This window comes from Mastigoproctus giganteus, chromosome 1, assembly GCF_048544385.1.
Source record: "Mastigoproctus giganteus isolate SK-2022 chromosome 1, ASM4854438v1, whole genome shotgun sequence".
NCBI classification, from domain to species: Eukaryota; Metazoa; Arthropoda; class Arachnida; order Uropygi; family Thelyphonidae; genus Mastigoproctus; species Mastigoproctus giganteus.
The window spans coordinates 55,605,817-55,633,407 of NC_143575.1; the positions used below are offsets into that span (position 1 = coordinate 55,605,817).

At 37.7% G+C, this 27,591-nt stretch overlaps 1 protein-coding gene across 1 annotated transcript in view; it reads right to left on the bottom strand.

Annotated features, from left to right (window-relative positions):
• The window catches only part of LOC150090808 (uncharacterized), a 791,939-nt gene that overhangs the window by 563,192 nt on the left and 201,156 nt on the right, over nt 1-27,591 (bottom strand). Inside the window, exons 11-12 of the mRNA XM_090372970.1 lie at nt 18,647-18,700; nt 13,232-13,285 (exon numbers count right to left, since the gene is read on the bottom strand). Coding sequence (XP_090229096.1) covers nt 13,232-13,285; nt 18,647-18,700 — 108 coding nt within the window. The remainder of the gene's footprint in view (nt 1-13,231; nt 13,286-18,646; nt 18,701-27,591) is intronic.

The window sequence follows — 27,591 nt, forward strand, 5'->3', positions numbered from 1 at the left end:
TGCTTTGGCACTGTTTCAGTATTTCACTAAATGTATGTCTATTATAAAGCATGGCATTCTTTTGTTTTGGCATTCCTTTGCTTTCAAGCTGTAAATTCTTTTATTTTAAATTGTACATTCTGCTGTTCAGGCATTCCTTTGTTGGAACTGCACATTTTTTTATTTTAGGCATTCCTTTGCTTTAAATTGTACATTTGGCTTACAGATGTCTAATAATAGTCTGCTATTTCACTTAGAATCTGTTTTATTATTATTAAGTACATTGCCATTCTTATGCTGGGTTTCTTTTACTTTCAGTATTCACTAAGAATCTGCTATCAAGTGTTTTGACATTCAATTTTTATAAATAAGCACATTGCCATTCTTATGCTAGCTTTCTTTTACTTTCAGCCAGTGGTGAGCTGTGAATATTTTAGCAATGGGCTTGCAATTTTGCCAACTTTTTATTATTTTTTTTTACAATAGGGAAATATAATGGATACACTTTTTTTCATGATAAAATTTTAATACGGCAAATAAAAAACAACTTGAAAATATTTCACATAGCACAAATAAGCATAAATTATCACAAAACAGTCTAGAATATAAAAATAAATATTATATAAAAAAAACAAACTATTCCAGAAAAGGTACACAGATTACATGAAAAAAATGATTACACAAATATTCAAGAAAAATTTATTCTAAAAATTACCATATAGAATTTATTTCTTTATCAATATTTGTTGTCAATCTTCTGCTTTGCTCAATAGCTAAACAATGATTATGGAGGAAACATTTGATAATGATCTGGAACAAATTGAAGCAATGGTTTTCCATTAAATTTATGGTCACCATATCTGCAACCTGTTTAATTGTCAAGGATGTTCTTTTTATTGTTACAATATTATTCATTACACTGAAAGCTCACTCAGCTTCAGCACTGCTAATCGGAGTGGTTTCAAGGATATTTCTGACTTTTTTTAATTGAAAAGTTTTTGGGTTTTTTAGGAGCATCAGCAACTAAGGCCATGTTGTTCTGTGTGTATATATATATATATATATATATATATATATATATATATATATATTGTCTGTAAAAATTGAATGTGTTCTGAGGCCAATTTTCTGTTTGCTGGATGAAAAACCTGAGGTTCCAGAAGAGAAAAAAACATGCTACCCTTGCCTAAGATTGACTAACTCAGCCACATTGTGAAAAAGACCCATAAAAATTCTTCTCATCATTGACAGGATTCGGATTTAGGTCATTTCCACAGAGTGTGAGGAGGACAAGGTCTTACCAACTGTGCTACCCAAGACTTAATTAAAAATGGAATTTCACTCAATTTTAAAGATAAACTGTCTGACAAAATCTCTAAAACCATTAATCTTTATTTCATATTTTATTAGAAAACTTAAATTTCTTATTCATTTTTCATCCTATTGCTGGAGACGAAAGTTCTTCCAAATTTCGTTCCTGGTAGCATATGTTTAAAATTTCTTTCAATTCCTCTCGCCAATGATATCATTATTTTCTTTATTTAATTTAAAATTACTCTGTTGCACTAATAACCAATCCTTTAAGGATAAAACAATGCAGTTTAATAACTTGACATGAGGTAATTTTTTAAATGTGTTCTTACTTTCGATTTTGATTCCTTCAAATTCTTTCAACTTCAACACGCTCTCAATTTTAGCTTCAAAATTTCTTCAGAATTTTTCAAATTACCAATAACATTCATAGTTTTAATAATTAATTTATCTGCTTTTACTATATTGATGCTGCAACTTTGTAAAGCTTCTGAAAGGTAAGAGAGCTCCTGAAGGATGTCAATCTTCAGTGCCAAATCACTAAGAAATTCGATTTAAAAGACGGTTTAATAATCCCAAATTATTACTTCTGATTCAAAATGTTTGCACAAAGTGGGATAATTCTTCCAAACTGAAATTGCCATCTGCAAGCTACAAGCTGTCTATCATAGCCCAAACGCATGACCAATCTTAATAGTTTCCACATAAAGTTCTTTAGTAATCATCCTTAACTCGCGCTGGTTTTTTGGAGATTGGTGATATAATGTATACAGTTTTTTTTTTCTTTTTTCTTTTTAATTATTGCTTGTATGCGATTATATTTTGGAACATTTTCTTCATAGTGAAGGCCTTGACACAGTTTCAAAATCTGCCAACATATCTTTGCAAGGTTCTTTCAATACAGTCCAAAATGTTGGAATTACTCAGACTTCAGCTACTAGGACCGTGTAAACATAGACAGAAGAAACTTACTGAAAGGCATGGATCACTCACTTCTTCGAAAAACAGATGCCAGCTTTCCAGAGTAAAGCGAAAACAAAACACAGATTGACCAATCCATGTCAGGAATACACCTTAATCTTCTGAGTGGCTACTTATACTGGCTACCCATAGTGGCTACGGGTCCTTGAGGTTGTCACAGACATTCTCTCAGATATGACAGACAAGCTGTACTTGCTACTTGGGAGTCTAAAACGCTGATATTCGGGTGACACTCAAGTCAAGTGGATCCAATTTCGGCGAAGTCCGGACGGTCTGTAACAGCCAAATCCTCTGCTTGCACCTTCACGATGGTGAGACTGTTAGTAATCCTGGATATAACCTCCATGCACAAGTACATGGTGGGTGACCACCCACCATGTACTTGTGGGTGACCACCCAGGTGTGAACCAACGTAAGCAGGGGTCGAGGTGTGGCACCCACACCACATGGAGGAACGCCACCCCTCTGTGTTAACAGGCAGTACTAGGTGGTAGATGACTCTCATCAACCGGTGAAATACCACCACTTTGCTTATTGGAGGCTTGAAGTGGTGGAACCCATGTTTAGTCTCTAGAGCTAAGTTCCGGTCAACCCTTCCCTATCTCTTCCATCATGCAGTATGATTGATGACTTTTGAGGTTATGATGAACATCGTGGCGAGATCTAATATTCTTTACATTTCAAGGGTACAGCTCTAAAATAGTGTTCGCAGGCCAGCCGCTAGTTAGTACACTGGACCGAACCTATTGGTAACTCTCTAGGAGGCTTCCAGATCAGCTAGTGTATAATCTTGCTACCTCTACTCTGCCAGATAATGACTGGAGGGAGTCCAAGTAGTGTGTATGCGGGGAGCATTGTCGAGGCCACGTTATGTCAAGGATCTGGGTATATTCTTACCACGTGTATGCCATATCCAAAAATTTCATTACTCCATACAGCATGTCCCACCCACTTTTTCTTACTATTGAATACACCATGAATTGTCAAACTAATAGAGAAAGCTTATCTGTGAAAAGATCTAAACCTCCCATTATCGGTTGATTCAACTACTGCTCATCTCAGATGCCCAAATTATTCGCTGTATGATTCCTTTCGCCTCAAAGGTGGTACTTGTGCATATGTCCGTTCTGATATTCCCTGTCAGAGACTTGGCAATTTGGAATCTCCTCTCTTTGATCTTCTCTGGCTTAAAATCTCTCTATGTCATTGTGTCAAATTCATCTGTTGTCTCTACCGTTCTCCCAACTCCACTAATCACTTGGAGCTCTTTGACTTCCTCTCTTTGCAACTTGACTTTCTCCAGTCCAACTTTCCTAACAGTGGGGGTGAGGTAATTTTCCTTGGTGATTTTAATGTTCACAACTCCAGCTGGCTTCCGTTTTCTAGTCACACCGACCCAGCAGGTCGAGATGCTGAGGCTTTTGCAATTACTAATGACCTAGCACAAATTGTTCATTTACCTACAAGAATACCGGACAATCCTAATCATACAGCCAATACGCTTGATCTTTTTCTCACAAACAACCTTTCTAAGTACACGGTCAAAGTGAGAGGTCCATTAGGCACTTCAGATCACAATTTGGTGATTGTCTCTTCTCCAATGGAACCTTTATCTCATGGCTATTCCCAACCTCGTGTTGTTTGGTTTTGCATTCTTGTAATTCCAGTAATCCGACCAAGGAAAAGAAGAAAAGATTTCTTTTCTTCTTTTCCTTGGTCGGATTACTGTTTCAAAACTTCTGATGTCAACATTTGCTCAGATCGTGTCAGTGAAATTATTCTTGCAGGAATGGAATCCTTTATCCCACACTCCACTTTAAAATCTCGTCCTTTATCTAAACCTTGGTTTTCCAATAAATGTGCTAAGGCTGTTCAAGAGATGAATGTTGCATATTGTAATTGGATTGTTTCTAATTCTTCAGTTTCATTTTCTGCCTACACCAAAGCTCGCAACAATTGTAAAGCAGTTATTAATCAGTCCAAACTAGAGTTTGAACAGGCTAAAGAGTACAAAAACTTGCTTCTTGCCCTAATGATAGCCGAGCATTCTGGTCTCTTGCCAAAGCTATTGGCCGCAACTTTTGCCCATCTCTACTCCCAATTCTGTCCAAACCAGATGGTTCTGTTGTTACTTCAGCCAAGGATAAAGCTGACCTGCTAGCATTCCATTTTTCTTCCAGCTCATGTATTAATGATCTTGGTAAAACACCTCCCACCATTCCCAACACGCTCCACTCAATGCCTCTTGTGGTCTTCCGTCAAAAGGATATCAGAAGGATTTTGATGAATCTTGATGCTAAGGAAGCTCCAGGTCCTGATGGTATTTTTCCGCTTGTTCTCAAAACCTGTGCTCCTGAACTTACTCCTTTTCTATGCCACCTTTTTTCACTTTCTTATTCCAAAGGTGTTTTTCCTTCTGCTTGGAAATTTGCTCATATCTAGCCAGTTCCTAAAAAGGGTGACAAATCCCTCCCATCCAATTATCGTCCCGTTGCAATTACTTCTACTCTTTCTAAAGTAATGGAGAAATCAATTAACCACCAACTCTTAAACTACCTAGAAACCTTCCGTCTGATCAACGATCGCCAGTATGGATTCCATCAGTGTCGATCCACTGGTGATATTCTGGCTTATGTTACTCATTTATGGACTAATTCAATGGAAACGTTCGGTGAAACACAAGTAGTTGCTCTTGACATCTCAAAGGCTTTTGATCGTGTTTGGCATAAAGGTCTTCTAAACAAGCTTCCATCTTATGATTTGCCAACTGTTTTTAGTAATTGGTTATCCAGTTTTCTCTCTGATCGCTCACTGAGGGTCATGGTAGATGACTTTCTGTCTTCTAACTTCTCCACTAATGCCGGTGTCCCCCAAGGTTCAGTTCTTTCCCCCACTCTTTTCCTCTTGTATATTAATGACCTTCTTCCATTGACTGGAAATCCTATCCATAGTTTTGCCGATGATAGCACATTGTATTCCACTTTCTATTTTGAGAAACCTTGTCCGGCTCAATCAGCTTCAACTTCTCGAAAATCTGCTACCAATTCCTTAAATTCTGATCTTCAGGTAATTCTCCAGTGGGGCAAAGACAACTTAGTTGATTTCAACCCTTCTAAAACTCAGTCTTGTCTTATATCCCGCAAAAATGATTCTTCTGCTCCTATGCTTATCTTTAGTGACACTCCGATTTCTAGGCAAAATGATATATCTCTTTTGGGGATTACCCTGACTTCTAATCTCTCTTGGCACAAGCACATTACAAATATTGCTTCCTCTGCATCTAAAAAACTTGGTTTTCTCTTTCGCTCTCGGCGTTACTTTTCTACCAAACAGCTGCTCACTCTGTATAAATCGCAAATCCGCCCTGCCATGGAATATTGTTCCCACATCTGGGGTGGTGCCCCCAAAACCTCTCTCAGGCTTCTTGATTCCATTCAGAAGAGGGCAGTTAGGTTGATTAATGATTCATCTCTAACAGTCTCTCCACTCGCTTTCTCATAGAGGTACTGTTTCTGCTGCATGCCTCTTCTACAGATACTTCTATGGGCACTGTTCTTCTGACTTGGCTTCTATAATTCCCGCTCTCTCTTTCAAAACAGTCCGAACACGTGCCGCCACCAGTCAACATCCATTTACTGTCCAACTTCAAACCCACAGAACCAACTTTTCATCTTCCTCATTTATTCATTCAACTGCTGTTTTCTGGAACACCCTTCCTTCATAAGTATTTCCTGAAAATTCTAATCTACAGAAGTTCAAGTCCAATGTCAACAAATATTTTCTTTCATCTTCTAACCTCCAACCCAAGCACAGTACTAAGTACTATAGGTTCTAATACCTCTCGTGTTTGGAGTTCACATAAAAAAAAAAAAAAAAAAGAAAGAAAAAAAAAAAGAAAGCATACTGACTAGCATGAATTCTCAGTATGTGGGACAGATGGCTGCATAAGCTTTATGGATATCACTAACATTGTGGAACAGTAATCCCTTTATCCCTTAATTCGCACTTTCCAATCGCCTAAAAGCCAGAGGTGGGAACAATGCTTCAAAGTTAAGTGTCTGGTAATCCTTCGCAATGTGCAAATTTTCTTCGTTGTACAAAACCATGTTAAATGTAATTATGAAGAGGAATTCAAATAAATTCACTTCAAAGAAGTTCGACAGAGGTCCGACTGTAGTTAAATAAAAAATGAAGCAATTTTAAAATACATAACTGGTTGAGTGCCCCCTTAAAATGCTGTGCCTGGGGCTGAGGCCCAGCTCGCCCAACCGTAGTCTAGCTCTGGATACTCAATAATTGAATTCAGTATTTAATCTATAAAATAAATAATCATTTCAACAATGGACATGCAAATTTTCAAAAAAAATAAAAATGGGCTTTTGCAAGTCTACTACACTATAGCACACCACTGCTTTCAGCATTCATTAAGAGTTTGCAATTAAATGCTTTAGCAGTATTTTACCATTAAGCAATACTGACCTTTATATTCATATATCTCTATTTGTAAAATAATAAGAGAAGTTTACCTCAGTATAGTACGTAGAACGCTTCCACTTATTCTATTATTATTTTACAAATATTGAGCATTATAGCTCTGGTTCATACTATCTAATTCATATATCTCAAAAAAAAATTAAAGTGATATTTCACATGTTTTTTGAAAATATATGAAATAACAGTAAAAGTCTGATGCTAAGCCAGATAAACCATACTTCTTTACATTTTGTGGAAATGTCAAGAAAATTCTGGAAAAAATACAGCAGATATTATGAATAGAAAAGGGTAGAGGAAGAAAACAAAGGAACAGCAGTAGAAATAGGAAAAGATTCACATCTCCCCTTTTGTTTTCATAATGTCTGATGTCACCTTTGCTGTATGTTTTCCAGGACCTTCTTCGCTTTCCACAAAATATAAAGCAGCATGGTTTATCACTGGACATTTATTTATATTTCAGGTATTCTGAAATGAGCCAGTCTGGCTCATTTCATTTCAGTGGCCATCTTAATTATTTTTAGGCAAATGTATTAGGCATTTTTGATATATTTTTTTCAAAGTTTTATATATTTCATGAAGTCTCTGTTCTATTTTGATTTTCACTCTGCTAATACTATTCTCATTCCTTGACATCAATTAAAATAACATTTTTTACTACACTGTGTGTGTGTGTGTGTGTGTGTGTGTGTGTGTGTGTGTGTGTGTGTGTGTGTGTGTGTGTGTGTGTGTGTGTGTGTGTGTGTGTGCGCGCGCGCGCGCACGCGCGCGTGCACATATTATATACATATATATATGTGTGTACGTATGCATCATACATACATATGTATCAGATCATTAAGTATATACAAGGAGTGGCCAAAATACAGGATTAATAAGTGAGAGGCAAAACCTAAAAGAACATCAGTTATTACACAAGAACCAAATGAAACTGTAAAGTACAATATTCATAATAATTACACAATACACCAACCGATGTTATATATAGTGTTATGTTTATTAAAATAATGTTGTAAATAAAATTCCAATAAAAACTGATAAAACTGACTGTAGAATATAATATGAATTTAAACTGCAAAGAATTATTTACAATAAAACAATGTAGATGAAACACAGGATGATAAAAGGGCTAAAATAACCATAGCTTTCAGAGGCATCCGCCTCCTTTTTCAACAATAAGGCTTGTTGCACGGCACATCCTTAAATATCTCATAATGGTTCTCAGCACGTGGTTCCACAGGAGCATGGGCAGCGCTCTCCCCATGTGCACTGGAACCAGAAATGGCTCGGGAGTGTGCCAGGCAGAACCGCTCATTCCGTCCAAGAACCACTGCCTCGAAGAGGGGATGAATGCGGATTCCCATCTCTGTTAATGGTATTGTTCTCAGAGGAACAAATCCACAAGCTCTCAAGCCACTTGCGGTCCCAAAATCTATGCGCCCGTCGACGATAACACCTTCGTCTGGGGAGATTTGATGGTGCTCCTCCCAAAAATGTTCTGCCACAGCAGATCTACCATAATCCGTGGTCCTTAACGCATTCATATGGCCCCCCCCAGACGATCTTTGAACCGCCATTTCATTTCACCAACATAATATTCCCCACAATCCAGGCATCTAATCTCATACATGACCCCACTTGTAAATTCTCTTGGTACGGGGTCCTTAACCTGTGACACAACTGTGTGCAACCTACGCCCTGGAAGCTGCACACAGCGTGTCTGGCAATCGTGCAATACACGATCTATCCGTTCAGTTAGGCCCGGATAGTAGGGAATGTATGCGGTGGCCACTGGTGTGAATGGTTCTCTTCGTTCGTGCTCACCTCAGATGTATTTGTCTATGATCTTCTAGGGGTAGCCGCATATCCTGAGATCCGCTGTGACACGTTTGATTTCTTCTTTTCTATCCTCGGAGGTCCTGCAATGGGACCCAGCCCTATCCAACAAGGCCCTGATAACACTATTCTTGTGATGGTTGGTTTGTGCCGTAGTACATTGGCCCCGGCACGTGGGCTTTCTATACACACTAGTTTTTAGCCTAGGGCATTCCCTTTGCACAAAATGTCGAGGAAAGGGAGGGTACCCTCTATTTCTACCTCCGAGGTAAACCGAATAAACGGTGAGAAGCTATTAAGGAAACTAAGCACTTCATCTTCTCTCCCCTTCCGAATGATTGTGAAAGTATCGTTTCCATGCACGCATGGGGAAAGCCAACCCATCAAAAATCCTGGCTTCAAGCTCCTCCATAGCTAGATTTGCTATGATAGCACTAATAGGGGAACCCATTGCCACGCCATGAATCTGCTTGTACATTGTGTTTTGAAACAACATAGTGGTGCTTGAAAGACATAGCTCTACCCCACTACAAATGTCCTCCACGCTTAACAGAGTACTATTATTTAGAGTGTCATCCTTCTCTAATGCCATGCGTGCACATCGGACCCCATGGTCAATAGGAATACACATGAATAAGGATATCACATCAAATGATACCATGGCTTTGCCCTCTTCTATAGCCTGATCCCACATGAATCGCACAAAGTTTCCACTATCCCTGATGGTAAAATCGGAACGTCCGACAATATGGGAAATCAGTCTGGCTAGAAACCTGGACAAAGCATGTGTAGGACTGCCTATAAATGACACAATCGGCCTAAGCAGAACCCCCGCCTTATGAGTCTTTGGAAGGCCGTAAAACCTAGGTAATCGGCAATTTGTTGCATGTAATATCCAATATACAGCTTTGGAAATCTTTTCAGCCTTTAGCCAAACTTGTAGAATCTTGTTTACCGGACGTTCCAAACCCAGCAGCGAATTCCTACGAGTAACCTTGTATGTTACTCGTAGGAATTCGCAAAGAGAGGGGATAAAGAATTCTTCACATATATAAATGCCAAGAAGAGCAGGACAAACCAGATCGGACCTTTACGTAAGGGAAAGGGGATAGTAATAAATACACCAGCTGCCGTTACAGATGAACTCAACAGTTATTTTGAATCGATATTTACAAATGAAAAGCCTTTTGTGGCAAAGGGAAATTGTGGGAGCGAAGTTAAAAAAAATGTAATTAATGATATTGAAATTTCGCAAGATTATTTAATGAAAAAACTTTCGAGCCTACAGACCAGTAAAGCTCCTGGAGTTGATGGAATATACCCTATAATCTTAAGAGAGGCGGCAAGCGAGTGCATTGAACCATTGAGGCTAATTATGCGAGCATCATTAGACTCTGGGGAGATTCCCTTGGATTGGAAAAGTGCAAATGTATCTCCCATACATAAGGGTGGCTCTAAAAGTGAAGTTGGAAATTATCGACCTGTCAGTCTGACTTCAGTAGTAGGGAAAATCATGGAGGCAATGATCAAGGGTGGAATTCAGGATCATTTGGATCGAATTGAAATTCTCAAGGATACTCAGCATGGTTTCGTAAAGGGAAAATCATGTTTAACAAATCTGGTTCGCTATTTCGAAAGGGTCACTCACGAGCTGGATTTAGGGAATAATTTCGACATTGTTTATTTAGATTTCAGCAAAGCTTTTGACTCAGTCCCACATGAGCGGTTGCTTTATAAGCTGGAACAGGTTGGAATCACTGGGAAAATCCTTAGATGGATAGAAGGATGGCTTCAGGGCAGGAGGCAGAGGGTTGTGATAAATGGCTATTCCTCAGATTGGGTTGATGTAAGAAGTGGGGTTCCCCAAGGATCAGTATTAGGACCACTGTTGTTTTTAATTTTCATAAACGACATTGATGAAGGGATAGAGGGTGTGATGTCTAAATTTGCAGATGATGTTAAAATTGGTAGAGTAGTTAATGATCACTGTCAAGCTGAGCTTCTTCAGAGAGACCTAGATAGACTTCAAGAATGGTCAGAAAAATGGCAGCTGTGCTTTAATCCAACAAAGTGTAAGGTATTACATCTGGGAAACAGTAATCCCAAAATAACTTATTCACTTGGTGGAGTTCAACTAAACCCAGTACTGGAGGAAAGGGACTTGGGTGTTACGATACGGTCAGACATGAAATTCTCTGAGCATTGTAAACAGGTTGCAAGGAAGGCCCATGGAGTCCTATCGATGATCTATCGAAATTTTGCAAGTAGAGATAGGGACGTGATAATCCCATTATATAAGGCTTATGTTAGACCACACTTGGAATACTGTGTTCAAGTATGGAGACCGCACCTAAAGAAAGACATCGAGCTTCTTGAAAGGGTGCAAAGAAGGGTAACTCGCCTGGTGAGATCGGCAAAAGGGCGTCCTTATGAAGAAAGACTTCGAATATGTGGGTTGCAGAGTTTGGAAACTAGACACCTTAGAGGAGATTTGATTGAGGTGTTTAAGGCTCTGAGAGGCATCAGTAAAATGAATGAGGATAAAATTTTCAAGATTATAAATGATGCTAGAACTAGGGGACATAAATTCAAGTTACGGGGGGAAATGTTTAGATTGGACTGCAGGAAGTTTTATTTTAGCCAGCGAGTTATAAATTACTGGAATAAGTTGCCTTCATGGGTGGTAGAGGCCGACAGTTTGGGGAAATTCAAAGGTCATCTGGATAGTACTTTCGGGTAAGGGAAGCGCATAGGATGATAGGATTAATTTCGTTTTTATTTATTTTTATTTCATTTTATTATTTTTATTTATTTATTAATTATTATTATTTATTTATTTATTTATTTAATTTTTGTTTTTATCATTGTTTTGTTCGGATTTTTTTTTTTTTTTTTTTGGCTGGTGCAGCATAAGCCATAGGCTTTCTTGCACCATACGGCCGTTACTAATACTAAATACTGAAAATACTAATGTTGTTCTATCATTCAAAAGTTCTAAAGCTTTACTATTATACTCTTCTTTATCAAGAATCACTGTTGACCTACCTTTATCTGCGGGCAAGACCACGATACTATCATCTTGTCTAAGCTCCTTAAGTGCTTTCTTCTGGCTAATGCTGAGGTTGGAGAGAGATACCCTAGCCTGACTCAAGATGGCTAAGGTTCTTGGATGGATTTCATTGGCCACGACCTCAGATAATTTACTTACTGCCCATTCAAAACCCATAGCTACTTCTGCAATTGGCAGATTAGGAGGGATCATCGCAAACGTTGTACCTAAATTTAACACTCCCTCAGTCAGGTTTCTAGCCAGACTGATTTCCCCTATAGTTGGATGTTCCGATTTTACCATCAGGGATAGTGGAGACTTCGTGCGATTCATAAGGGATCAGGCTATAGAAGAGGGCGAGGCCATGGCATCATTCGATGTGATATCCTTATTCACGTGTATTCCTATTGACCATGAGGTCCGATGTTCACGCATGGCATTAGAGAAGGATGACACTAAATAATAGGACTCCATTAAGGGTGGAGGACATTTGTAGTGAGGTAGAGCTATGTCTCTCAAGCACCACTATGGTGTTTCAAACCACAATGTACAAGCAGGTTCATGGCACTGCAATGGGTTTCCCTATTAGTGCTATCATAGCAAATCTAGCTATGGAGGAGCTTGAAGCCAGGATTTTTGATGGGTTGGCTTTCCCCATGTGCGCATGGAAACGATACGTCGACGATACGTTCACAATCATTCGGAAGGGGAGAGAAGATGAAGTGCTTAGTTTCCTTAATAGCTTCTCACCATTTATTCAGTTTACCTCGGAGGTAGAAATAGAGGGTACCCTCCCTTTCCTTGATGTGTTGGTGCACAGGGAAGGCCCTAGGCTAAAAACTAGTGTATATAGAAAGCCCATGTACCGGGGCCAATATACGCATTATAATATGGCACAAACCAACCATCACAAGAATAGTGTTATCAGGGCCTTGTTGGATAGGGCTGGGTCCCATTACAGCACCTCCGAGGATAGAAAAGAAGAAATCAAACATGTCACAGCAGATCTCAGGAAATGCGGCTACCCCCCAGAAGATCATAGACAAATACATCCAAGGTGGGCACAAACGAAGAGAACCATTCACACCAGTGGCCACCGCATACGTTCCTTACTATCCGGGCCTAACTGAATGCATAGATCGTGTATAGCGCGATTTTTTGCCAGACACGCTGTGTGCAGCTTCCAGGGCGTAGGCTGCACGCAGTTGTGTCACAGGTTTTTCACATCACATTTCTATACCAAAGCCATGTCTAACTTGTGATAAGACATTATGCCAGGTGTGTTTCCACTGTTTATTTCAAAGAATCTATATAAATTTCACTTGCATGTTTATTGTAATTAAATGACCCATTATGATTTATAGCTGAGTTACAAAAAATTTCTTAACATTTAAGTCAGATAAATGTTAAAAGAAAATCACAGCATTTCCATGCAATAAATCTACTCTTGATTATCTGGGAGAGCTCTTGATTCAAATTACTATATTGAAATGTAGTCATTTGAATTATTTGCACTAAATTTACATTTATGGTCTATTTCATTGTCTAATGATATGGTTTATTTCACATACTAATCAAACTCACCCTATGTCCTTTTGTGCCTGGAAGTCCTGGCATTCCTGGAAGACCTCGAGGTCCCTGAAATTTTAAATATATTCTTAATATGTCATAAAATAATATGCAAACAGAATGAACTTATTTAGAACTGACTGACACAAATTTCACATAACATGTAACTTAATCAAAACAAAATAACTATTTTATGGTTTGTGGATGGTAAATATAAAACTGCTAAAATACAAAGGGAGTTCCAAAAGGAGGTAATGACTGTATTTGTTAACAACAATTATTAATTAAGATTACTAACCATAACCTTAAGTAAAGATTTCTAATTTGTCCCTAAGAATTTTAGCATAGTTATTTCTACATGATGTAAACTTAAACCTGATAGGTGTTTTGTGAAGTTTAGGGATACAGCATATGAACAAAATTCTAGTATTGTACCTTTTTTTTTCAGTTAATTTAAATTTTAATGTAACACTAATAATTTTTTAATAATTAGAGTAGGTTTCATTTTAACCACTTTATATGTTGTATAAAGTGCTCATATTTGAGTATCATACTGTAGAACTTTCTATATATATCATAATAATTAGATATTATCAGTAGTGGTTAAATTTAAATTTATTATGAAGATTAGCTTAATCAAAGCTGTAACGAATAATTTAGTATAGTTAAAATCATAAAGTACAAATTACAAATACAAGTTTTACCATATGATTTAAGAATAGTAAGTGACACACACACACACACACACACACACACACACACACACACACACACACACACACAATGAATGCTTCCATAGATAATGTGTATTTGGAAGAAAGGTTTAGGCAAAACTTTGAAGTGGTCCAAATAAAACTGTTTTGTTTTTTTTTTTGAAAGCATTAGGCCTAGTTTTGGAATATGATCTAAACTGAACTCATAATAGCCTCTTATGGATATGGTAATAACAAAATTTTCAGTTACAATATATTTATAGTAGATCTACATACTGCTCGTATTCAAGCAAGAGTGACAGAAACATTCTACATTAATGTTGACATTCATCACATCATATGCTGCTTGCTTTTTTTTTTTTTTTTTTTTGATTTGGTAGTTGTTGGCGCATCGGCTTCTGTGGCCATATTGCACCTCCCAAGGTTTTTGCAGTACTTTGATCCAAGCCCGAGGCGGGAATCGAACCCGCGACCTTTGGGTTGCCGGGCAGGTACTTTACCCACTCGGCTAGCCTGGTCGGCTATGCTGCTTGCAACCAAAGGATTTAACATACATATATCTAATGGCAATATTAATGTATTTGGTAGGGAATACTTAAAGCATACTGTACTCAAAAGAAATACAGTAGAGCAATGTTTCCCAACTTTTTTTTCACATGTGGACCACAAACCACGAATCACTTTTATATTTGGGATTGAGTTCATATACCACAGAAAATTAACCTAGATGCACAAATATAGTAATTATTTTTTAAATACAATGATAATTAACCTAGATGCACAAATATAGTAATTATTTTTTAAATACAATGATATATGCTCGTACTTAACATGTGTAAGTATATGTTATGATGTTATAGGCATACCTGCATCTCCCATTACTCAATGGGATTGTTGCTTTTTACAAAAAAAAAAAAAAAAAAAAAAAAAAAAAGCTCTGTTTTGTTGTCAATTCCCACAAACCACTTTCATAAGTTATGAGGATTACAAGTAGTCTGCAGACCAAAGGTTGGTAAACACTACATTAGGGTACATACATTTATAACACAGCATGTAAAAAAATATAACAGGACCTAAATTATTTTGTGATAACTGAGAAGAGAGTGAGAGAGAAATTGTTGAAGTTTAACATAAAAAAGGTGCCTGGTGTCGATGGAATCTATCCAATTATATTAAGGGGTGGCAGCAAAGGGGGCAGCCAATCCCTTAGCCATAATTATGAGAGCACCTTTAGATCCAGCAGAGGTCCCTATGGACCAGAGATATGCAAATATATTCCCAAATCACAAGGGGTGGGAAACTAAAGATGACAGGAGTAATTCCGAACCTGTTAGCTTAACTTCTGTTTCAGTGAAAATAATGGAGTCATTGGTTAAAGAAGTAATGCAGGACCATCTAGACAGGAATGCAACTGGACACTGGACAGGAGATTGGACCACTGGATATTGATGGTTCAACTGTTGATGATGCTGCTCAGGTGGCTAACAAACTAAATGAGTATTTTGCATCTACATTCACCCATGAGGAGTTATTCAAGGAGGGGAATGCCAGAGGTGAGTTAAACCTCTGGCAGTGAGCAAGATGATTTTGTAATAACTAAGAGGAAAGTGGAGGAGAAATTGTTAAAGATAAACATAAAAAAGGCACACAGAGTGGACGAGATCTATCCAGTTATATTAAAGGAGGCAGCAAAGGAAGTAATCAAATGCTTAGCCATAATTATGAGAGCTTCTTTGGACTCAGGGGAGATACCCATGGACTGGAGATGTGCAAATTTGACCCCAATTCACAAGGAAGGATAAAAGGGTGACACAAGTAATTACCTGTTGGTTTAACTTCTGTTCCAGGAAAATTAATGGAAGCACTGGTTAAAGAAGCACTGCAGGATCATCTAGACAAGACTTCAGTTATAGCTTGGACACAGCATGGTTTTGTTAAGGGGAAGTCTTGCCTGACCTTATTGGATACTATGGTGCAGTCACAAAGGAACTGGATGCACGGAATAACTCTGATATCATATATTTGGATCTTAGAAAGGCTTTTGATACTGTTGCACATGGAAGACTGCTGCACAAATTGGAGCAGTGTGGCATTGGAGGCAAATTGCTGCTATGGATAAAGGGATGGTTGAGTGGAAGAAGACAAAGAGTGGTAATCAATGGACACTGCTCATCTTAGACTATTGTTATTAGTGGAGTTCCTCAGGTTCAGTGTTGGGTCCATTGTTGTTTTCTGTATTTATAAATGATATTGATGATGGTATATCAAGCTTAATGTCCAAGTTTGCAGACGATACAAAGGTTGGCAGGGTTGTTAAGGACACTAATGACAGTATGCTGCTGCAACAGGATCTAGAAAGGTTGAGCAGATGGGATGAGGGGTGGCAAATGAAGTTTAACATTGACAAATGTAAAGTACTACATATGGGAAGCAGTAACCCCACAGTGATGTATCAACTGTGGTACTACGTAACGTGGTAGAGAACGAAAAGGACCTGGGGCTAATTGCGCAAACAGATATGAAGTTTTCTGAGCAGTGCAGACGGTCTGCAAGAGTAGCTCACAGTGTCTTGTCAATGATATACAGGACTTTTTCTTGTAGGGATTAGGAGGTGATTATCCCCTTGTATAAGGCAATGGTCAGGCCACACCTTCAGTACTGTATACAGGTCTGGAGGCCTCATTTTAAGAAAGATGTAGAGCTGTTGGAACGAGTAAGAGAAGGGCAACAAGATTAGTGAATGGAACAAAGGGTTGCTCTTACAAAGAAAGTCTGGAGACTAGGCACCTGCAAGGTGATCTGATTGAGGTGTATAAAGCCTTGAATGGTTTGAGCATGCTCAATGATGATGGGATTCTTCCTCTTGCTCAGAATAATCACCTGAGAGGGCATAAATTCAAATTGAGGAAAGACAGATGTAGGATAGATGTGTGGAAGTTTGCCTTTAGCCAGTGAGTAGTTGGTTGGTGGAACAGACTTCCATCATTTGTTGTGGAAGTTGATAGCCTAAACAAATTTAAGGCTGAGCTGGACAGTTATTTGGAATGAACAGTTATTTGGAATGAATGAAGGGGTGAAATGGGAGAGATTTGTTTTTTTTTTTTTTGGCTGTGCTGCATAAGCTTGCTTTCTTTCATCATATGCCTCTACTAGTGCTAATGCTAATCGTGCAGTCAAATAAAATTTTCTGACAGTGCATACAGGCTGCCAGGGCAGGTCATGGGGTTTTGTCAGTGATATACAGAAATTTTGCTTAGGGATAAGGAGGTGATTATCCCCTTGTATAAGGCAATGGTCAGGCCACACCTTGAGCAATGCGTACAGGTCTGGAGGCCTCATTTTAGGAAGGATGTAGAGTTGCTAGAATGAGTACAGAGAAGGGCAACAAGACTGGTGAGGGGAACAAAGCAGTGCCCTTATCAAGAAAGTCTTAAATTCTGCAAATTGCAGCATCTGGAGACTAGGCACCTGTGAGGTGATCTGATTGAGGTGTATAAGACCTTGAATGGTGGTGCGCAGGTTCATTGATGGGATTCCTCCTCTTGCTCAGATTATGAACCTAAGGGGACAAAAACTCAAATTGCAAAAAGACAGTTGTAGAATAAATGGGCAGAAATTTATCTTTAGCCAGCAAGTAGTTAATTGCTGAAACAAACTTCCATCTGTCGTTTCGTAAGATGACAGCTTAAATAAATTCAAGGAAGAACTGGACACGCTTTTGGAGTGAATGGATGGGTGAAATAGGAAGGAGGTGTTTGTTTTTTTTTTTTTTTTTGGCTGATACTGAATAAGCTTGCTTTTTTGCATAATATGCCTCTGCTAATGCTAAACACATCATGTGTAAATTTTTACTTTATATCCTGTATTCCTTCATGAAATCACTCAAGTAAATCAGAAACAGGAGAACTTCCAGTGAAAATCTGAGATGGATCTCATTCCAACCCTAGCTCTAGCACAGTGTGTGGATGTTGTAATAATGAAAATGTAAATATCACTCTTACCATCATATTGCTGTTACCCAATGTAAACAGAACTCTTTTTTTTTTTTTCATCTTCGATTTACTTCTTTTAGAGTTCCAGAATATTCATATCTTGTAAAACTCAATGGAAAGCAAAAGAAACTTCCTGCAAAAAATTCTACCCTAATGTTCAAGTTACAGGAATATCTAACATCTACTGCTGATATCTTCAATCTGTATCTGATGGAAGCCCAACATCTGCAACTAAGTCATTTTTATTCAAAGATCTGACAATATATCTAGATCTATACTCATTTCAGGTCTCAAATCTAAACTATGTTATAAGCCTTGAGAAAGTATGACTTTATAAAATACAGCATTTGTTATTTTATCTAACTTGTATCACTTACAAAATTATATTTTCTTTTTACAACAACACTCTCCTGAGCAAAGAGTGCAGAACTAATACAGTGAGGTTTTTTTCAGTGCATTAACATGAATAATGTAGAGGGAAAAAATGCAATTGATTTTGGTCCATTTTTTTCCCCTCTCCTCAATATTCACATTATGCAATGAAGAAAACTTCAATGTCACAGTTCCACACTGTTTGCTCAGATTGGTGTATTTGCAAAAAGGAAAGGTCATACTAAGGTTTTGACATAGCTTGCTTATTAATGACACTTAGGTTACCAACCATTATCTACCCTTAAATTTACAAAAATATGTGAAAATCAGAATAAACATTATAGCACATTTACCGGTGGTCCAGGTGGTCCAGGTGCTCCAGGTCGTCCATCTTCTCCTTGTTCACCCTAGAAACAGAAAGCAAAATAAAATCAAATTATATATGATAAATATATTTTCACTTCCTTTTTTTTTTTTTTAAAATAGTGTTTTAATAATTTGTATATACATAAACTTCCTGTCAGAAGTCTTATCATTATCTATGATAAAATGATAAATAAGAAATTATTAAAAATAATTTCTTCAGTTTTTAGATTTCTCAATTAAGTAATCCAAGATCAAGTACAACCTGTTTTGTCCACTTTTCCAAATATCAAATTCAAATATCAATCAATTCAAAAATCAAATAATATTCAAATTCAGTACTAATTTAAACAAGTTCAGGTTGCACACTTGAACCTGATTGAGTTTTTTCTTTGAAAAGTTTGTTTCTCCCTTGGTATTTTCCCCCTTTAAAATGCAAAAACAATATAGATACAGGTGAAGATTGATGAAATTTGATTCAGCAAATAATGGATCCTACTATCTTTTGGAATACAAGAGGCATTATTGAAGTCAATTTTATAGAGGAGAAGCATGCCACTTACTACTAGTATCCTCAAGAATTTATTTTAAAGCTGCACACAGAAAATATTATTTATCAGAACAAAATAAGCTGTGAGAAGAATAGCTGATTGAGATACACATAATAATAAAATAACACTTCACTTATTAAAAACCATTATTAAAACCATGTGCATTAGTTCCCTCCCTGATGCTGCTCTTCAACATACACTAGCCACAGTTAGTACTAACTAACAATATTAGCCACTGGAGTGGAGAAATTAATCCTATCCGTGTTTCTGTTCATTTTCTTTCATAATCAATGTAAATGAGGACAATTTCTAAATGTTCTTTCTGCACTTGTGGGCATTCAATGCACTGGATGGAAGGAGTCTGGACATGAAGAATGCAATCTTGTAAATGGCATTCTAGGACACATCACTGTCCTCATAATTTCCCCCCCTCCCACACACACACACACCATCCTGGTACTCTTGAAGTGCTTGCCCATAGACTTTTACTTCCTATAACATGACCTATGTAAGTTTTTTGATGGGGAGTGTGGCAAACCACTAATTCACTTCAGCTTGGGACTGCCCGGAAAATAGGTTATGACCCCATGTTTCCAACCAGGACAGTAAGTGAAGGGGGATGTGTGTACATGGGTAGGAGAAGAAGTTGGTTGTCAATTTAGGTTAACTGCTCACATTCTGGGCAGTTTTCCTAAACTTGTCAGTTTGGTTTATGGCTCTGTAATAAAGGAAGAAGAAAGGGGGGGGTAATAATTTTGTTTCAAGATGTGTTTAATAAAGTTTCAAACCCTAAGGGCTATATGTCCTGAGGGGGCCCCTTTGGATCCCAAATGTGACCATGATTTAACTATTTCTATAAATATCTTCCAACCTGATGTTCACAGATTTAGTTAAGGCCACTTCTTGTGTCTGTGGGCTCTCTGTAGATCAGTGTGTGGATTTGGTTCTTGAGAATGTTGACCTCCATGTCAAAGAAGGGAAGAGAGCTGTTATTCCCAATTTTGAGGGAAATTGAAATGTGTTGGTCTTGTGAGTTAGGAAACAAATGAAATTCATCTAAAGTTTTTCTGCTGTTGTTCCAAAGTGGTGAAAAATTACCTCAAAAAAGCAGACCCACATTTTGATGTTGTGGGGATAGGGCTTCAAAGCAGTCAGGCACATAAACTTCTGGCAGAAGTTTAGATGTGGGACTTCCCGTGCTAAGGGCCACCTCTTCTAGAAAAAGAGTTGGCCTTGAAATTAGAAATCTCTCTCTCTCCCTCTCCCACCCCGCTCCGCTCCCTCCCCTACAGTGTTATCTATGAGGTTAAGAAAGTCTTCTACAAAAAGGGGTATAGGGAGGCTTGTGTGTATCTATTGGCTGAAGCTTTCTGCCAAGCTGAGAAGGAAACCTTGTGAATTCTTTGGTTCATGTGGGTTTGGTTATGCCATTTATAAGATTAGTGAAAAGTCATTTAGAAAATATTGTTTCAAATGCCCTAAACGAATTTCATTTCTTTGAAAATAGCAGGTACTGTATTATTATTATTATATAATTTAAGATATATATGCTTCAAGCCTCAACTGCTCTAGAAACATTTTGACACTGGAGGAACTGGTAAATAGACATTTACTAGCTCCTCCAGTGTATAACAATCTGATCATTATAACTAAGTTCCTTTAAATATACCAATTCAACCACAGCGAAGTTCAAAAAAAGTGCATTTTTATTTTAATTTAGCATTAGTAGAGGCATATGATGCAAGAAAGCAAGCTTTTATAGCATCAGCCAATAAAAAAAAATTAAAATAAATAAAATCTTCACATTTCACCCATCCATTCACTCCAAACGTTTCTCTATTTCTGCCTTGAACTTATTTAAGCTGCTGACCTCCACAATAACACATGGAAGTTTGTTCCAACTAATAACCACCTACTGGCTAAAGGCAAATTTCCACCTATCTATTCTACAATTGTCTTTCCTCAATTTGAATTTATGCCCCCTCAGGTGAGTAATCTGAGCAAGAGGAAGAATCCCATTAGCATTGAGCTCACTCAATCCATTCAAGGCCTTATACGCCTCGATTAGATCACCTCGCAGGTGCCTAGACTCGAGAAGCTGCAATTTGCAAAATTTAAGCCTTTCTTGGTAACACCATCCCTCTGTTCCATTCATCAATCCTATTTCCCTTCTCTGTACTCATTCCAGCAGCTCTATATCTTTCCTAACATGAGGCCTCCAGACCCCTATGCAGTACTCAAGGTGTGGCCTAACCATTGCCTTATACAAGGAGACAATCACCCATTTATCTCAGCTAGCAAAATTACTGTATATTGTTGACAAGACACAATTTGCTACTATTGCAGCATTTTTGCACTGTCCAGAAAACTTCATATCTGACTGCATGATTACCCCCAGGTCCTTTTCATTCTCCTGAGTGTAGTACCTGAGTGTAGTAGCACCCAGTTGGTACATTACGCTGGGATTACTGCTACCCATATGCAGTTCTTTACATTTGTCAATGTTAAACTTCAGTTGCCACCTCTCAGCACATCAGCTCAACTTTTCCAGATCCTGTAGCATACCATCATTACTGTCATTAGCAACCCTGCCAACCATCGTATCATCTGCAAACTTATACAATAACCCTGATATACCTTCATCAATATCACTGATAAATACTGAAAACAACTATGGGCCCAACACCGAACCATGGGGGACTCCACTATTAACACTAGTTCATGAAGAGCAGTGTCCATTGATAACCACTCTGTCTTCTTCCATTCAGCCATCCTTTTATCTACTGTAGCAACTTGCCCTTAATGCCATACTGCTCTAATTTGTACAGTAGTCTTCCATGTGCCACAGCATCAAAAGCTTTCTAAAATCTTTCTAAAAGCTTTCTAAGGTTTTACTTACTTCCTTTGCTGCCTTCTTTAATATAACTGGATAGATCCCATCCACCCCAGGTGCCTTCCTTATGTTTAACTTCAACAATTTCTCCTCCACTTTGCTCTCAGGTATTACAAAATCATTTAGCTCCCTGTTAGAGTTTGATGAACTTCTGGCATTTACCCCTTTGAATAACTCTTAGAGAGGCTTAAGTTCTGCAAATTGCAGTGGCTGCAGACTAGGCACCTGCGCGGTGATCAGAGTGAGGTGTATAAGGCTTTGAATGGGTTGAGCACACTGAATTCTGATGGGATCCTTCCACTTGTTCAGATTACGAACCTAAGGGGGCATAAATTCAAATTAAGAAAGGACAGATGTAGAATAGATGTGCGGAAATTTGTCTTTAGCCAGCGGGTGGTTAATTGCTGGAACAAACTTCCATCTGTCGTTGTAGTTGATAGGTTGAATAAATATAAGGAGGAACTGGACAGGCATTTGGAGGGAATGGTGTGATTTTTTTATTTTTTATTTGTTTGGCTGATGCTACATAAGCTCATACACTTGCTTTCTTGCATCACATGCCACTACTACTACTACTACTCCTCATGTGTGAATGTAGATGCAAAATACTCATTCAGTTTATCAGCTACCTGAGCATGATCATCAATAGTCAAACCATCTATGTTAAGTGGACCAATCTGATTCATCCCTTTCCTTCTAGAGTTTACATAAGTAAAGAACTCTTTGCTGTGTTTCTTTGCATCTTTTGTCAAAGATTTCTCATAATCTGCCGTAACCTCCTTTGTGACTTGATTATAGACCAGCTTATATCTGCCATAGGCTTCTGTGTGGCCTGGTTATTTATATGCATCCTATGCACTTCTCTTCTCTGCCATGAGCCTCATTAATTTATCTGACATCCATTTAGGCCTAAATCTTGAAAAATATTTCTTAGTTGGTATGAAGAGCCTAGTACTCTCCAAGATTAAGTCCCTGAAGGCTTCCCATTTAAAATTCACCATTGGTAACATCATCAGTCGATCCCATTGTATCGAATTTAAAAACTGTCTGATACTGTAGTCACCTTTACCACTGATGGTAGTTATATCTTTAAGTAAATCCCACATCAGTACACTGTGATGACTGCCACCTAGTGGTTCCTTTATCTGCAGATTCTTAATACACGAAAAATCACTGCTGATAATCAGATCAAGAGTATTACTCCCTCTGGTTGCCTCTTGAACATGTTGCTACAGAAAACAGTCATCCAATAAATCCACAAAAGTCTTGCTAGTGTGCAAGTGACCAAACGCAAATTCCAGTCAATATGTGAAAAATTAAAATCCCCCATTATAAGACATTCTGATTTACTGCCCACTCTATTTCTCTGCAGAATTGCTCATTATACACATCAGATTCATTAGGCATATAACATACGCCTACTCTCATTTTCCCATTTCCAGTGCTTATGTCACACCACACTGACTCAATATTGCATTGTCCACCAATATCATTTGGATGCACTTCCTTAGATATGTTTCTTAAGTAACAGCATAACCCTCCTCCCTTCCTGTCCTGTCTATCCTTTCTGTACACATTGTATTCCCCAAATTCTAATTCTGCACTAGTTATGTCTGTCACACCACATCTCTGATATCCTAACAATATCCACTTTTGATGTCTTAACTAGCACTTCAAATTTATTTACTATAAATTTTCTTGAAAACTATTTTTATCATCAAAATCATAAAATCTAGTACTTGTATTGATTATAACATTTAAGTAATGTCTATTCAAATGCTACACTGAAACTAAGACCTTCAAAAAGAAGGAAAAAATCAGAAGTCATTAATTGATAATTAAACATATTAACTGTAGATTCATTATCTACTATGTCTATTTCTGAGTCCTTGAGAATTCATTAAATTATCTCATTCCTTCTGATGTTTGGTACTAAAATGTGTTTTACAGATTGTCTCAAAAAGACATACAGGAACTCCCCAACTTACGTAATACTCGCCTTAGGGAATTTTGCCAGCCGGTGTAAACTTAAAAATATTGTGGAAACATATTTTGCATCCCGTAGGAATAAATGGAAGTATCGTGAAAATATCGTAATGTAAACCCAATAACACATTTTTTTTTTTTTTTAATAATTCGTTCCAAATCCTTGGAAGTTTAAAATTTCATTATATTACTAAACTATTTACTCTCTAAAAGATCATTTTTATAATGAAAATTGCACTACCCTTTCATCGTTATCATATGTTCCCTTATAAGAATCAATTTTGAATGCCTATGTGATATTTTTCTAAAACACATTTCTGGAGGTCACTACCATAAAATGAAATAGGAAAGCCCTAGTAAATACAACCTTTTTTGAATTTGCAATAATACTGATAACTGGAATTCTGTGGGTTTATACATTACAGTATTATGGTGAAATGTGTTCTCCTTCACTGAAATCTTCAAATCATATAAAATACATATTTTCAGAAACTTCTCTTCATTCCTATTTCTGTATTACAATGATGAAGGGAAAGGGTCCAACAGAAAGTGCAAGTGGTGATAGTGCCAGGAAACAAAACAAAATTGATTTAAAAATGAAGATGAAAATGATTAAGAAATATGAAGCAGGAAAAAGTTTGTCTTCTATTACAAGGGAATTAGGCCTCGCTGCTTCAACAGTGAATACTATTTTGAAGGACAATACCCGTATAAAAGAACATGTCAAAGGATCAACGCACTTAAGATCAACAGTGATCACAAAACAGCGTTCAGGTGCTATATCGAAGATGGAACAGCTGTTAATAATTTGGATAGAAAATCAGATTCAGAAGCGAGTGCCCCTGAGTCTAATGATCATTCAAGCAAAAGCAAGAAGTATTTATAAAGATATTAAGGATAAGTATGGTGAACCCGGGGCTTAGAGGGGAACAGGTATCCTGTGTGTTATCAGACACTCAGCTTAAAACACTGATGGATCCAATATCTCTCTATTACAGAAGATTTAGGAGAAGTCCGGTTGGCCTGCCTCACTAAAATCCACTCATGCACACCTTTTCGATAGTAAGCCCTGTTATGTCACTTAGGTGGCAACGAACGTGTAGAGTGGTTCTCTTCAAGACGCCTGGTCAGCGTGAAGAGGAAAAGACCAAACCCTCCAGCATATGAGAGCACAACAATACAAATTGCCCTCAGTCCCCAGCAGCTTTCACTCTCCCTCTTACGGCAGCGAGAGGATCAGAGTGGAAGCAGAGGGTGCTAAGAATCTCTGGGTACAACCAGGCTGCCATGCACGGAAACTGAACTTGGCCTGTTATAACGTACGATCACTCATCGGTGAAGACAGGATATTAGAGCTGGAAAAGGAATTAGCCAATGGAAACAGTGAAAGGAGTGAAGGTGGAGTTGGGTTTCTGGTCCATAAAGATTTTAAAAACAACATTTTGGAATTCAAAAGTACATCACCAAGGGTGTCAAGACTAATACTCAAGATTTCTAAGAGGTACAAGCTAAAGGTTATAATGATTTATGCACAAACATCGAGCCATGATGATGAAGAGGTTGAAGAAATGTACACTGAAATTGAGTCTTTTAGATGAGCAGAAAACCCACTACACTATTATTATGGGGGACTTCAATGCTAAGGTTGGAAAAAGGTAAAACTGTGCAGAAAGAGGAACTATAGGAAATTTTGGAATTGGTGAAAGAAATAAAAGAGGTGAAAGACTTGTGGAATTTGCAGAATCTCAAGGACTGTCAGTAATGAACACTTTTTTCAAGAAAAGGGTGAACAGAAAGTGGACATGGAAGAGTCTAAATGGATTAACAACTAATGAAATTGACTTCATCCTCACTAACAGAAGATATATTGTGAATGATGTTACCGTCCTGAATAAGGTAAATGTTGGAAGTGATCACAGAATGGCAAGATGTACACTTGATATAGATGTAGGAAAGGAAAGGAAAAAACTGATTCGAGTAAATAATACAATGGTCTTTGAGATAACACAGGAGGAGAAAAAGCAGTATGTACTGGAACTTAAGAATAAGTTTGAGCTTCTGCAGACTGCTCAGGACCAAGATATCGACGAGGAATACTACAACTTTCTGAAATTGATAAAGCCCAAGAAACCTATAGGGAAACAGAAATCCAAAGAAGAAAAAAATTAGTCAAGAAACACTTGTCATGATGAACCGAAGACAACAAATGAGGAGCAAGAAAAACAATCACAGGGAGAAAATTGAGTATACTGGGTTATGTAAAGCCATTAGAAACAGACTCAGAGAGGACATAAGAAGATTTAACACAAGAAAAGTAGAACAAGCATTAAGGGAAAACAAAAGATTTAAATCAGCAGCCATGAGCAGTAATACAAAAAGACAAATGATACTGAAACTGAGAATAGCAATGGTGTACTTATAAACAGCAGAGAAGGCATAATTCAAATAGCAGAAGACTACTATAGAGAATTATACAAGGGGCAAGGGAATGATACCAGCAGTGGGGAAAATGGATTGCAAAGTAGCAACACATACGACATACCCGATATTCTTCCTGATGAGGAAGAACATGCATTGAAGAAAATGAAGAATCGGAAAGCCCCGGGGGAAGATGAAGTTACTGTAGAGTTGTTAAAATTGGGAGGAAGAGACATAACACAAAAACTGGCAAGGCTCTTCACAAAGTGCATTAGAAAAGGTGTGATGGCTAAGCAGTGGAATAATGCAATCATAGTTTTGCTGCATAAGAAAGGAGATAAATCAGAAATTGGAAATTACAGACCAATTAGCTTGTTATCCCACATCTACAAGTTGTTCACAAGGGTCATTACTAACAGATTAGAAAGAATACTTGATGAGAATCAACCGAAAGAGCAAGCTGACTTTAGGACAGGATTCTCAACTAGGAATCACCTTCACGTAATATCACAGCTAATGGAGAAAGCAAATGAATATAAAACACCATTATGCCTGGCATTTGTGGATTATGAAAAGGCATTTGACTCCATACAGCATAAGGCAATGTTTCGGGCACTGCAAAGACAAGGCATAGATACCCCATATATTATGATTTTGAAGAAAATATACGAGAGTGCTACCTCCTTTATTAGACTTGACAAAGACAGTAGCAAATTTAAAATCGAGAAAGGAGTTCGACAAGGAGACACAATATCTCCGAAGCTGTTCACTGCTGCCCTTGAGGAAGCTTTCAGAAGATTAGACTGGTCGTAGAAAGGAGTCAATGTGAACGGAGAGTACCTAAACCATTTACGATTTGCAGATGACATTGTAGTTATAAGCCACGATCCCAAAGAATTAGAGGAAAATCTTAATCAGTTATGCACAGTTAGTAAGGATTTTGGACTAAAGATGAATATGGCTAAAACAAAAGTAATGATGAACAAATATGCCATGGAAAGGGAAATAATGATTGAAGGAGCAGTAATTGAAAAGGTGGAGTCATATACTTATCTGGGACAAGTTATTAGCTGTAATAATGATAAAT